This window comes from Saccostrea echinata, unplaced genomic scaffold, assembly GCF_033153115.1.
Source record: "Saccostrea echinata isolate AGI-Se365-2 ecotype Australia unplaced genomic scaffold, CSIRO_AGI_Sech_v1 ptg000029l, whole genome shotgun sequence".
In the NCBI taxonomy this organism is placed as follows: Eukaryota; Metazoa; Mollusca; class Bivalvia; order Ostreida; family Ostreidae; genus Saccostrea; species Saccostrea echinata.
Window position 1 is genome coordinate 23,259,683 of NW_026889778.1, and position 14,638 is coordinate 23,274,320.

At 33.3% G+C, this 14,638-nt stretch overlaps 1 protein-coding gene across 1 annotated transcript; it reads right to left on the bottom strand.

The window, feature by feature from the left end:
• Nucleotides 1-7,843: 7,843 nt before the first annotated feature.
• On the bottom strand, nt 7,844-12,795 carry LOC133194645 (sentrin-specific protease 8-like). Its single transcript, XM_061330559.1, has 6 exons — nt 12,636-12,795; nt 10,958-11,046; nt 9,926-10,034; nt 9,235-9,350; nt 8,866-8,919; nt 7,844-8,152 (listed from the first exon to the last, which is right to left on the bottom strand). The coding sequence occupies exons 1-6, from the start codon at nt 12,755-12,757 to the stop codon at nt 7,980-7,982; spliced, it is 663 nt and encodes a 220-aa protein (XP_061186543.1). The 5' UTR covers nt 12,758-12,795; the 3' UTR covers nt 7,844-7,979.
• Between the last annotated feature and the right edge of the window lie 1,843 nt (nt 12,796-14,638).

Genomic DNA, 14,638 nt, shown 5'->3' on the forward strand with positions numbered 1-14,638 from the left:
CTTAAGTGCAATTTGAGAAATTTGCACAGATCTGACAGAGTATTGAATTCTGGGAAAATTGTCACCTTGCCTAATGTGCAATTTGAGAACTTTCCACAGTTCTGACAGAGTATTGAACACTGGGAAAATTTTCACATAATTACTGTGTAAATTTTTTGAGCGAGACACTTATTTAGCAATCTAGCCATAAAAATCTGTATAAAATTTTAGTGAGAAGTAATTTTAGCAATTTGACAATATTTTGCAAGATAACCTTACCTACTTAGTGTTGCATGAATTGTTAGCGACATGCAATTTTTGCAATCTCAACATCTTCGCTAATAATGCCAAAATTGAATCCTTGCTAAAAATTCTGCTTATGCAGTATTTTTACCTACACACATGGAAAATAATTTTTTATTTAACTTGTCCACTTTTAGCTCACCTCAACAAAGGTTATAGTTATTGGAGGAGATTTATTTCTAGGATTCTATGTCTTTATATGACTTGCTTTATCCCAATTAAGGATGCCTTTGCCAACTTTGGTTAAGAATGGCCCTGTGGTTCTTGAGACTAGGTTGAAAATGTGAAAAATTTAAAAACGGATGGGCAGTTGGACATCAGACAGTGCATGAGTGATGAGAAAAGCTCAACAGAGCTTTCAGCTCAGATGGGCTAAAAAGTTAAAGTTCATTAAGATAATTATATAGGTTGAGGTGTGCTTTGTAATCTGTAATTGCCTAATATGTACATGTATGTTGTCAGAAAATAGTCAGAGTGAAAATGAAATGGAACTAAAACTATTGTGATTTATACATGCACTGATTCAGAAGTAATAGAAGTTCTTCAACTACTGTTTATATACTTATTATACCCCCCACCCATATTCAGCTTAATTTTCACCTGTCTGTTTGTCAGTCAGTAGAACAAGTGTTGTCCACTCAATATCTTAAAAACCCTTTGCTAGACAGACATCAAACTTGATAGACTAGTACACCCTGAGGAGCATATGACCCATGTTGATTTTGAGGTCACAAGGTTAAGGGTCAAACTACTTCAGACAGAGGATCTTGTCAGTTCAATTTCTTGAGAATGCTTGACAGACATCAGACTTGGTACACTGGTTCTCCTTAAGGAGTAGATGATGCCTGTTGATTATGAGGTCACAACAATAAGGGTCAAACTGAACATTGGCCACTCAATATTTTGAGAACCTTTGGCTTGACAGACATTAAACATGGAACACTTGTTTCCCCTAAGGAGTAGTTGACCACCTAGATTTTGAGGTTACAAGGTCAAGACTCAAACTACTCGGAACCTTAAAGGTATTGTCTGCTCAATATTTTGAACACGATTTACATTACAATTGATCATCAAATTTGGTACACTAGCTGGTACCTTTTAAAAAATATATTACCCTATTTGATAATGAGGTCTGAAATAGATCAAACTTTGTTTGCCCCTGACTAGTAAATGACCAATTGTTTTCACTTTCCATTACAAAGAGACATTCTAAACTTTGAACTGTTCCTTTTCTTGTATGCCATACATGTGGCATATATCTTCCTCAAACATTTCTTTTTTTAGTGAACATGTATTCATAAATTAGTGCAATCACATATGTGGTGGACAGATGGGTTCCATTTGCCAGATAGCTCAAGTTGGTAGAGCACCTGACCGGAGATTCAGAGGGCCTGGTTCAGTCCGTCGCATCTTGCTCCTCTTTGGTTACACAGATTAGGGATGTTCAGCCTTCATGGTCATGATATCACAAGTCTCTCTCTCTGGTCTCTACATAAAACAAACTCAACACCACCTGGGACAGGAACTCCAAGACCATGTGACACAAATTTTGGAGGTTTTATTCATTATACATTGAACATTTGTATACAATCTCGTCATGTACTCATGCACTGATACCTTACTGGCAAGTACATGTATTTATAGGCCCTAGTACTTATAATAAGCAGTTACATGTAGCCCTCAAACGAGTTTGTATAGTTCATGTCCTCTCGGTTCAGGCTTTAATTCCCAGACACTGGGTTGGGACTGAGAAGGTCAAATACTGGAACGTAGGACCTATATATGTCAAATACTGGACCATTCAAATACAAATTTTTTAAAGGTTGCTTGAATTTAAAAATTTTGACTCTGTCCCTTTATCAGGCCCCAGGGGAATAGGGGCATTGGAACATGAAAATCATCATTTTGATTCCCCTTCCTACATATACAAATACTGGTTAAAACTGTTTCAATATTTTCAGATGTGAAAATGTTCAAAATTTTATGCAAGACAATTACCTGGTAAATTGCAGACTAGTTTCCAAGTTAGTTTCTATTGCGATAATAGCTGCAATAATGTAGCCATCTCCAATTTTTAGTTTCTAAGTTAGTTTCTATTGCGATAATAGCTGCAATAATGTAGGCAGCCATCTCCGATTTTTTTTTTGGGGGGGGGGGGGAGATAAAAAAATCGGAGAGGGCTACATCATTGCAGCTATTGCGATAATTCACCAGAGAAAGTCAGGTGACCATTTAATAAAATAATTAATAGAGCCAAAATCCCACTAAAACGAGAACTCATACAGCTAGCAGACAATCTCTGCTCAGTTTAGACAAGCTTCATCCCGAAGCTTGTTCTGAGTTGTGAAAAGAGAAAAGAAGATTTTTATTCAAATTCAGCCTTTTATATAATTCAGTATGTATTATACATGCATATGGATACAAGATTTGTATAAATTGTACACAAAACACATGATAAATAAAATTTCTGAATCTTGTAGGTAAAAGCCCATTCAGAAACCAACCTTTCTTCAGACTCCTATCTAGAAATCGCACTTTAGCCATCAAATTTAAAGAATAGGATGATTTTCATATTCTGTCTAATGCATGAACATTATCCAAAAAGTTTAAAACATATTTTTTCAGCATATACAAATACTGCTCACTAGAAATTTTTAAAACATGATTGTAAATTTACAATATTATAAATACAAGTTTCATTAATAAATGTATGGAAAAAAATATTAACATGAATCAAGGCACTTGTAACTGCAGTGTGTTAATGACAACAAAATATACCTTAATCTTAGTTTTATCACCTACGAATATTAACCATATTACATACTAGTTAATATTCCATGCTGAAACTAATTCAAATTAAGTAAAACTCTTCATTAATTTTAAACCTAGTACAATTACATGTGTAATGGAAAGGGACGCTTAATTAACTTTAGCATCTACATGTATAGTATACCTTATAAAGAAAAGACTTGTTTGAACTACATAGCATTTTTTCAACAAAAAAAAAAACATTTAAAATATATCATTACTGAAAATCATATGTAGAGCCACACAGCCAGAAATCATTATGCACATTCATTTTTTGAAAATGTGTGATCTGAAATTATGTGCTCTTATTGTAGCATCTTTTATATGAAGAAGACACTGACAGAGAAATTAAAGCCTTGTGGGTATGTACTGCACTCTTTTTGAATGTATAATATCATTATGCAGATTTAAACAAGAGCGTTTAAAGAAACCCGTGTGGCCTATGTCAGCAAGCTCGGGAATTATTCAAAATTCTGATCATCAGGAAAAAAGCACAAAAAAATCCAACAAGATAACATTTAGATTATAAAAGGATCCAAGTGATCATATTTCAACCTTGTAAAAAATCCAATACTCAATAATAAGAAAAAAACACAACTTTCTTGCCATTTTACTGTCAGATAAGTTGAAATACTAAATGGGACAATAATCTTTATGATGGCATTAGTAACTGCAACTGCAAGTACATGGAATAAGACAAGGCTGTGCCTCCTATTTCTCACTTTTTTTTTCTTTAATTTTACTGTAATCATATTTTTAGTACCTAACAGCTGCCAATGTTGAAACAATAAAGAATATTCTCTTTATTCATTTGTGTGACATATCATTTCACATAGTTACTTTTTTAATGTTCAAAAAGCCTTTGAATCTCTAGGAATAACTAGCTTTTCAAAAAGGATGTAAAGTACTGAATAGATATGAAATAGCTTTCTGCTATTCATAACTTTAAAAATTATAATGTACCATGATGTACATGTACATACATGTAGTAAAAGATAGAATTCTAAGAGACAAATCATGGGAGAATATATTAAAACCCTGCTGGAATCAAACTCCTTATCTTCTGTGTACTAAACCATTATACTTTATAGACCACTGAGCAATCTGGATGGACAGTGTACATGAGCATGACAATAGACAAATTTCACATTTATGAAAGTTATTTCCCTTTGCGGGGTCAATCTGGGGTCAACCGGCGCAAGACAGTTTTCCCTCTATAACATTACCAACTTTTTGGGGCAATGTCTCAAAAATTAAATCCATTTGAATATGTTCATTATGTTTTTATATGTTGCCCTATACTAAGGCAATTCAGGAATGGGTCAAAATTGTCAGATTCTGTTTGAAGGTTTAAAATATTTACAGGTAAGTTACAAAGGACATAGTGACAAAATTGAGTGTTACGCTGACAACGGGAGATAACTCTTAAGATTGTGAAATTCGTTCATTAACAAAAAAATTGACCAACATTGGACATTGGTACCTCCAAAACTGGAGAATTATAGAATATAGGGGATGTAACTCTTTAGCTAGCAAAAGTCATGATAGAATATATTGTGACATATACATGTATTTATGTTTGAAAAAAATTGTGTTAATGTGTCATCTTTCTTTAAATGAGATTGTTGGAGACAATTTCTTTATAATCAAACTAAGTACACGTTGTGCACTGATCACTGCATCTCAAATCAGTCAAAATTAAGTTTTGTACACCTTTGATGTGACCTGTTAAATATCTAAAACAATGTTAATGCCACAATTACACACAATCATTTTTTGATAGGTGGATTTTATAAATTCCTAGATCTACATATTTAAATTTACTGATCATTAACTTAGATGTATTGAAATGTGCACTTGAAATCTAGCAATAATTTTTCAAACAATCATACATGTGTACACTCTTAAACATGTCTGTTCAGAATGTGGAATAAACCACCAAAAATGTCATTCTGCTGTTATAGTATGAATCCTTCCACATGAAATAGAAAATTAAATGAAATACCTTTGGTTTTCATTTACACAACATAAATATTTATTTCAGCAACATACTATGTATAACCTCAAAACTTTGAAAATCGTGCAAGACTTGCATGTTTGTAATACACATACATGTATGCAATACATGTATGTGTAAAGAAATTTTACACTAGCTTTCAAAGCAATTCATAAAGCCACAAATTGTGTACACATGGAAAACATCAAAATCAGAAATTTCTAGTGAAATACATGTGTTACAATCATTCTCCATCTGTACACTTTTTTCTGCCACTTAACGGCTTAAGTGGAGTCTATTTTTAGCTGCCTAACCTAGTCAGTTTGGAATCTATAGGAGTGGGATTATGGGAATGGATAAAAATATTGAGCATTTTCATTTCATCAATCTGAATTTCAATAAATACAATGTCATGCAAGTATTTTAATACATACATGCAGTTATACAAGTACTTTAATATCTGTAACATTGACATTATAATTTCTCCCATTGACACTTTATGGTGCTTCATTCCCATGTGGTGAATATCTAACCTACAACGTATTAGACAAACCCTAGCAAGCATTTTATTGGTGATCATGATATAAGAATGGTTATATCATGTGTCACATATTATAATATGCCATCACTTTTTTTTTTCTATAAGAAAATGGGTTGAAAGAAATCTGTACAGTAAAATGCACACATTGTGTCATGTGAGAGAATGGTTCCATAGTGTGTGTTCCTTAATGAGTTATGATTTTTCCTTTATCAATAATTCTTGTTTCTGAATTTTTGAAGTATCAAAAGACATTTAGCAATTAAGCTGTGAGTCTTAAGGTTTTGAAGATAAAAAAGATAAAAGAATTCAAGTATTAATGGAGAAAAACTGCTAACTCATTCAAGTTGTGGAACTTACAAATACAACACTAACAATATTAATACATTGTACTTTGTCACATGTTACATGAAAGGTTACAAAAGAACACAGCTAGCTTCTGCTATAACTGATTAGTAAGAAAAGACACCCCCCTCCCCTTTCCACAAAAAAAAAAAATACATACCAAGAGTAATATTGTTAATAAATGATATCAACCTAGCCCAATAAAACATACAAGTACATATAAATTAATTTTCAAAAATAAAAAAAAGTTCACAGAAAATAAGTTTCAAATACACACATTTCATGGGTTGCATACCCCATTCTTGCATATACATACATATCTTACTCAAAATTCATTTCATTCTGCTATCAAAAATTGTACTGTGCTTGACTTCCTTCAACATTTTTAATAAAATTTTAAAATTCAAAATCTGTTGTTTACATTGTAAAAAGATTTAAGACTCGTATACATATAGCATTTCTACCAATAACAAAACATATGCAACATACTGTTTACAGTACATACAATGCGGTAAAAGAATCACAGAAAAAAATGAGTATACAAAATGTACATAAAATACTGTAAACCAACAATTATACACAACATTTTTAATCCACAAATCGCCAATACTGTAAACTAGTTTGCGACACATAATATTTCCAATCAATGTTTCCTGTGTCGTACATCATTAACTGTTAAACAAGATACATCCTTGGGCTGGAGATGCTCATAAATCATGCAGATTTTTTTGGCATGGATATAAAAGTTGGTTTACAAAAGTGTGTCAAGGACAAATGACCCTCTGCTAAGACAGAACCAAATATGCTAATGAATGATAAATCAATGTTTCTTTTATTACATCTTCATTAAATTCAACCCTGACTTGTCTGAAGTTTTTCGGCCACATTGTACTTTGGTTTCATTAATTTTCATAGAACACAAATTTTCGTTGTTTTTGTGGTTTAGCCAGACAATAAAAATACATGATCAACAGAAAATAAATTTCAATAATGCTAAAAATAGTGCAATGCAGCTGTCACAAATTCATATGCTGTTGATCACATCTTTATTTTCATTGTAATTATGTATGACCATCTGCACACAAAAAAAAACTTTTTTGCCAAAACCATGAAATTTGAACCGCTTGCAAATTATTCAAACCACAAAACTGTAGATCACTTAATTTTCACAACAGCATATTTTTGTGAGCAAGTATTTTCACAAAGTTTTGTAAATATTGTTTCATATAATCTTTAATAATCATATAAATTACGTGAGAATGAAATTTTTGCAATTAGACGGTCTTGCATAATTATGCGAAAAAAAAGTCTTGCTAATAAAAAGTGATTTACAGAATACAAAATCTGCTTGACTTTTGTTTTTAGTCCTTCTTTCTGATAAAAAATGTCAAAATTCAGTCAAGTTACATTAATTTCAATAAGCAGAGGGGCATTCCCCCTTGCCATTTCTTTTCCAGACATTCTTCAATCTACCTGAGAAAATGAGTTTGGATCACTAACCTACTTGAAAGTCAATCACTAATACATGTATCTAGGCCTACAGTATATATTACTGGTACAAGTTTACTTTTATGAATCTGCCATTTTTAATTTTTAACAATGCACACAAGTACATGTACTACCAATTTATTATATGTGGTTTAATATGTTGTGATGGTAAATTCACTGTGTATTTTCTTATCAATGAAAATTTTCAAAGCGAGAAAGTTAAAAGAGAATTGAAATATCTATTCCCTTACAGCTTTTCAGCATGGCAGAATGTCATTTTCTAAGAAAACAACTCATTGACTGAAAACTACGAACATTTCCTCATTGATTACAGAGCAACATACTATAAACACTTTAAATTTTTTTCTGTCTATTAATCCTAGCATTAGGTAAATTAAAGTTTTAGATATTTAAACAAAACATACAAAAATAACAATTTTTTGACCAGATGGAAATTAAATGCCTCAGTTTAAACAATGCATTTCAATTGTTACATTCATTATATTTAACCCTACTTCATATTCAGCTCCCTGAATACTCCTTGGCCGTTTGATAAATCAGGTCTTTAATCTTTCGCCGGGTCTCTGTGACTGTTTTTGGGGTGACTATGTCATTCAATGGTATACTATATCCCTCACAAAGCTCTTTACACAAATGTTCAGCTGTAGCTATGACAAACACTCCACAGTCGTATGCTGAATAGATGCAAGAAATACCATTTTTTATTCATTGTCAACATAGATACTGTAAAACGAAATGTACTTTTTTTATGCCGGGTCATAATTCCATGGAATAATAATTTCTGTTCAATCTGTGGTTAAAAAATTACACTGATTTCTTATCACTACTATATGTCTTATATAATTATATGCATACATGTAACTAAGCTGTGACAAATTTCTGCTGGAAATTTGTGACTGGGTACATAGCGTATATTAATCCCACACTGAAAAAATGAAAGTTCGTCTACAGTATTTAAAATAAATAATAAAAATAATTTAAAAAGCTAGTAAATAAATAAATAAAAATCTGAAAATCCTTCAAAAATCCTGCATTTTCAAATTTTTACATAAAAAAAGTCAAAACCAATCTGAGGAACAGGAATTGACTCTTCTTTAAAATACAAGGTTATGGTAGAAATGTCACTGTGTGGAGAGTTAATAAAATACTTCCTTTATCATGTTTATCTTGAAAAACTTGATTTCTCCGATAAAACTAAACATGTATTGAATTAACGTATATACGGGTATCTTCAGCAGGTTTCATGTACATGTGAATCACTTAAAATAAATACTGTATACTCAGTTACTTGTTTTCTATCTTTGAAATTGATCTACTTCTGCATTGATGGATTCATGAAATACGTATTTGTGATCTTGGTAATGCTAAATATACTTTGTACACTCACAGTTATTTTGCTGGGGTCCATCCATTTCCAGGAATTTCATGCGACCCATGGGAGCTAAGAAAGGGGAAAAAAGTTTCATTATAATTGTATTTATCAAATGCTCTTTGTGTGAATTACTTGTATAATAATTATTTTAAAAATATAAGTATCTGAAAATTAGCTCTATAACATGTTTTCCTCTATACAAGAGATTTAGAATCTTTATAAATTAATCAGCATACCCTCTAATTATTGAAATAAAAGCTGCCATCTTTAATTTCATTGGATTCTATATACATACATTGTATTTGCTTTTCTTCTTTTTTATTTTCCCTTTATCAAGCTAGGCATATTTTGAGCTTTGTAAGTCAATGAAGAAATAGAGCATACCTAGGACATATGGTTGTAGTTTATAAGCCAATCTCTTGGCTTCCTCTTGGTTTGTGTGTTTACTGGAATCATAATGTCTGAACTCCTGTCGACTTCTTATGTACACCAGTAGACTCCTGAAAAGGATATCACTGATAACAGGCACATATAGATCGAGCTGCCAACATCTTAAATTGAAAAATAAGAAGGAGATGGGCAGGGGCTGCCTAGACCCCTGGCCACTAGAGATTTTTTTCCACTTTGTTTAGATTGATTAAAACATGAAAATGATTAAGATTGCAAATCTGCATGCCTACTATAAACAGACATTATAGTCGAGCAAGTGCTGTAAGGACTTTGACTTTTTCTTATTATATAATAAAAGCTGAAGACAAATAGGTATAAAAATTCTGGTATTTCAAACTTCTGACTGAGAAAAACAGAAATCTGATGAATAAATAGAGAAATCGTATAGTGTATTTTAGACACTCAAATCACAGGCCAAATTATCAATTTTGGCTGCTCTGCATGTAGATCTAGACAATATATTATTTTAAGTTTAACATATAAATTGAGGAATCTGATTGCCAAACTTTTCACTCATGTGGGAGTTGTTTTGTGATAATGAAAAAAATGAAATTTAGTATATTACTTATTATGTTACTTATGCATTATTGTGTGAAAAGTTTAAAAGGATAAGTGATTCACACACCAGTGAGATCCACCAGTCTGTTCACACTGTGAATTGTCATTGACTGGAAGGAAGACATACTGCTTTGAGGGGAGATTCAAAGGCTCCAGGAACTCTCCTAACTGGTCACCTTAAAGTAAAACTCACAGTAAAAGCACAAATTTAAGGTACAGGTACAAATTATCTTGATAGCTCTTTATCATATGCTTATAAAATGTTCAATTGATAAAAAAAACATTTTTAAAATTACAGAAAATTATTATTTAGATTTTAATTTTTTTTTTTTTTTTTTTTTTTTTGCCTTTTTACTGCCACCCATTACAAAATGTAAAAACCTTTGTCACACCTGTCTGAGGTAAAGTTAAAACACCCATTTTATATATTTTTTTTCTTTATGGCCGAGAAGCATTCAATGCATGTTTTAAATCAATCCTGATAAGACTTGATTTATAATACATGTACAACATAGCTTTCATCTAGCTTAGCAGCAAATTCTGCACTAGTTGACCCCTTCCCACTTGTCACAAATGAAGGACAAAGTTTCCAGAGCAATTATCTGATGTAGACAAACTGCAGCACAGTGATACCATGTTATTTGTAGGCCACTGTATTTAGATATACATTTTGTATCTTTGTATATCTCACAATATAAAGGAAGAGGCTGTAATCCCCCCCCCCCCCCCTCCTCCTCCCCCCAATAAAAAGTAAAATTAAAAAAAATTAATTTATATGATTGCATGTTTATATACCCATGCTAATTGGTATCAAAATTATGTGCACAAGCTACTACAAGATACCCCAAATTTGCAAAATTAAGCCAAATAAGCCCCCCCCCCCCCCACCTCACCACGTAAAATATAAAAAGAAAAGAAAAACGTAGAAAAAATTAACTTCACAGTTTACATCATCTACATAATGCTTAAGCTTCTTGACAATATCTAAATTTATCAAAATGAACCTATGTTCATGATGTTAATTAATACAATGTTTATACATTATATTTGTAATAACTTTAAAGGTTACCAGACAAACCCAGAAGAAAATTATACTTACTAGGAAGAAGCTTGATACACTGTGCAACATCAGGATTTATTAAGCTAAGTTTGTCAGCAGAATGGTTAAACTTCTCTCTTTCAAAATACCTAGAAATGAGAGAAAACAAAGCATACTGCATGTACCTGTTATGCATACATGTAATCATTGTAATTAACATACCTTTTCATTTGCTATGTCTAAGGATGCTATGGTCTAATAAAGATTCTATGAAATAAAATGGGAAGAAAGATTAAAAAAAACACTGGGAAATTAAGTGGGTTGGTCATGACCTGAATTTGAATCCAAAAAAGGGGGTGGGGGACACAGGCACTTGTTTCGTTTACGAGGCACCCCTTCTAATAAGTAGGGGTGCCCCATATATGAAACAAGTGCCTGTGGTGGGGGAGGGGGATGTTATGAATAGTCTTATTTCATAAATAAATAACATTTTTGAAAACTTCACTTGGAAATGAAGTGGGTTAATCATGTGATCAAATCCTGTGCAGCCAGCCCAAAGGGCCTCTCATCAGATTTAATTACTTACCAACACACTTTATTTCCCAGTGAAGTTTTTAATCTTATTTATTTCTTATATATACATTTGAGATGGACAGTTATATAAAAATAGTGCACTAACAGATGACAAAATGGCATAAGGTGTAATTTATTTGCTTGGAAAGCTGTTGTGAACACTATTAAATTAATTCAGATGCTAAAGGATTCTGTTGAAGCAAGTATTTTGTGGAAGCTAGGCTATTTGTGATCAATTATGGTGAGAGGATTGCTTTCCTGATTTTATTTTTTCCCATGATTCCAGTACGTGATGGATGAAAAGGCATTAGAAACACAGTGCATGATTAATTGTAGAAAGTGGGTAAGACATAGACTATTCCCAGCCACTTCTCTAGAGAGAGGAGAATAGGCATGCAATTAAAGGGTCTGGTGTACCCATGGGTGGTGCTACTATCATTCAGTGTAATACCCTGCTTTCAGTATTTACACAGATATGTGATATTGTTTGTGGTGAGAATATTTAATGGTGAGAAAATTTAATGAAGTCACTGTCCTCAAGAAAATTGAGACAAAAAATAAAAATGTGCTGACAACATGGACAAAAGGTCCATTGAAGTACTTAAAACTATTCCAAACACATGGTGGTACTTGAAGCTCCCTTATTTGTCCAAATGAAATAGATCTACATTATATAGACAGTGAAGAAGGTTAATTGTGTAATAACCTGCATGCAACAAGAAATTAAATCGTGAACATGATGAAAGATGATGCAATAGATTTTAAGAAGTCTTCATTTGATTGTTCTCAAAAAAGAATAAGTACCGGTAAAAGAGCAGTAATGTGCCTTAAAAAAACACATGTAAAATGACAAGAAACATGTAGCTGTCAAATGATGAGGAATTTAAAATTCACTGTCCATATCACAGCAGCTGTTTAAGTTAACCCACCCAAATTAAAGGTGTTTACTCTCAAAAACGTTTGCCCTCTCTTAATGAACAGAGTCACAGGTACAATGTATATGAATTGTCGTAAAATAAGCCAAGATATCAAGTGTAAATAAGGTAACGTTACCCGTCATTCATAAATCTCGTCATGCATGAGTGCTCAGTCAACACAGAGCCCAAATGATCTGTAAGGTCACTCGAAAAGTTTCCAAGAGACAAACGGCGTAGATTATACTTACTCGAAGCAAAATCCCAAAAGTTTGTCATTCAACCATTTTTGGTCGTCTAGTAAGCTGACATCAGCTTTATACAGCAGACTATCGTGAAAATTCAACACAACATCGTTTGACTCGTTTTCCATGATCAACTAGCAGTACTCCATGTTCTGATTATGGTGCATCACTTCCGGGTCAAGGGAAAAAATTGGAGGGGTTCCGAAATGCGACAATTGGCGGGAAGTTATGAAAAATTAAAGGCGAAAAAAGGAGGGATTTTTGATGATATTATATTTCCCAGGGCTGTCGAACGCGGAAGGAAGGGGGGGGGGCAGGGGGCGACCCCCGCTTTTTTCTGAGTATATTATTTTGCTATAGTAAATTTTCCTTTGGATGCCCCCCTAACTTTTTGTCGCTGCAAGGTAGAGCACTGGCAAATGGCAAATTTCAGAATTTGGACAGTTAATTAGTTTTTTTTCTTGTTAGATTTTTTGGAAATTTGGCCCCCACTTTTGAAACCGTTGCTACGGGGCTCTGTGTTCCCAGTCACTTAATTAGTATCGATTTGGAAAGGGGATAGTGGGGCAGAAAAATAATTAACAACTTGCACGAAAAATCTTTGACAAGGAAAAAAAAGGAAAATTCTCCAATTTCCAGATATTGGGGGTGGGGGTCCAACTTTTTTGACTGGGAAAAATTCTTCATACAATACCTTAAGTAGGGAATTTTGGGGGAATTTTACCATGCTGTATTAAAAAGAAAAGGGCAACTGGCCTTTCAATGAATATTTTCATACTAAGCACATGGACATGCAGTAAAATAATATTATGTGCGGGAAAAGAGGTGCTCAACCCTCTATCCCTATCCCCCCTACCCCCCCCCCCCCAAACCTACTTCATGCCTGCTTTCAAATAGTTTTTGAACAGAGATAGAACAGCATGTCCCCTCCCAATAATTTTGCCGATATAAAGTATACTATAGAAAGCAGAGCTTTATGGACGTCGTGCGGTGACCCTCAATGAATACGTCTGGTGATGTTTGGCCGGTTGTGCCCCCCCCCCCAACTGAAATTGCTTCCTACGTATACGGGACTGAGAACGTATGCTTTAATTGGACATTTATGGAAATTAAGGAATATGCAAATATGATTCCTAATTGGCTTAAAAATCTTATTCACTTCAAGACGTACATGTAACATACAAAAAAATTAAGATGTACTCTACTATAGAGTGTTCATGGAACTTGGAGAAAACGAATAGTAATCAAGCTCAAAAGTCTATTGAAACAATACAATTTGGGAGCAGAGAAAACACGAACCTCTAAAAACACCAGAGATGCATGGGATTAGATGCCATGGAGGAGTAAGCATCTCCTGTCGACAGGTAATACCGCTGTATGCTCCTCGACGTCGTGATCGGGATTTCAAGTGGAAAAATCCGTAGACAATTCAGTGTGTAAAAAATGGGCTAACAATGGCATTAGTATGAAAAAGCTCAGTCAGCGTTCGACTTCATGGTAGAATGTATTTGCTGACAACGTCATTGTATCGACAGAACTTGCGAAATGATGACTTAATTTAAACGAGACTGTTGATATTCTTGTTTCATCATCTTGCTTGTCAATAGCTTGCTTCGTTTTAGAAACTGTTCGCTATTGCGTATCGAATCAAATGGGAGACATAAACCCCACATGCAGGTGATAAGGTTATATTGCAACATAAGTAAGGGAAGTTGACGAAAGAAAAGTTGAAGTCATCACGTTTATCATAAAGTTTTGTTGTAAGGTTGCCATTAACGTCTTTTTCTATAGTAAAATATATCTTAGGAAGTAATTTCAGTCGGAGGGTGCCCAACTAAACCTGAAAAAAAAAGATTTGAGGGGATATACAACCCAGAATTAGCTGTTACTGGTTTTTCTAGCGTAATGTATTGTCTGTGTAACTGAATATATAATGAATGGCAAAAATGATAGGGATACGGCCATCAATGACCCACCCATGTAGCTATGCGCCTGTATCTGAAGCAATT

What these genes read in the sequence shown, in the direction of transcription:
- LOC133194645 (XM_061330559.1), bottom strand. Translation starts at nt 12,757, where the DNA reads ATGGAAAACGAGTCAAACGATGTTGTGTTGAATTTTCACGATAGTCTG. An exon ending in CTTTTGGGATTTTGCTTCGA is followed by an intron (nt 11,047 to 12,635) that starts GTAAGTATAATC and finishes TCTCATTTCTAG; the next exon opens with GTATTTTGAAAGAGAGAAGT. An exon ending in TGGACCCCAGCAAAATAACT is followed by an intron (nt 8,153 to 8,865) that starts GTGAGTGTACAA and finishes GCATCTATTCAG; the next exon opens with CATACGACTGTGGAGTGTTT.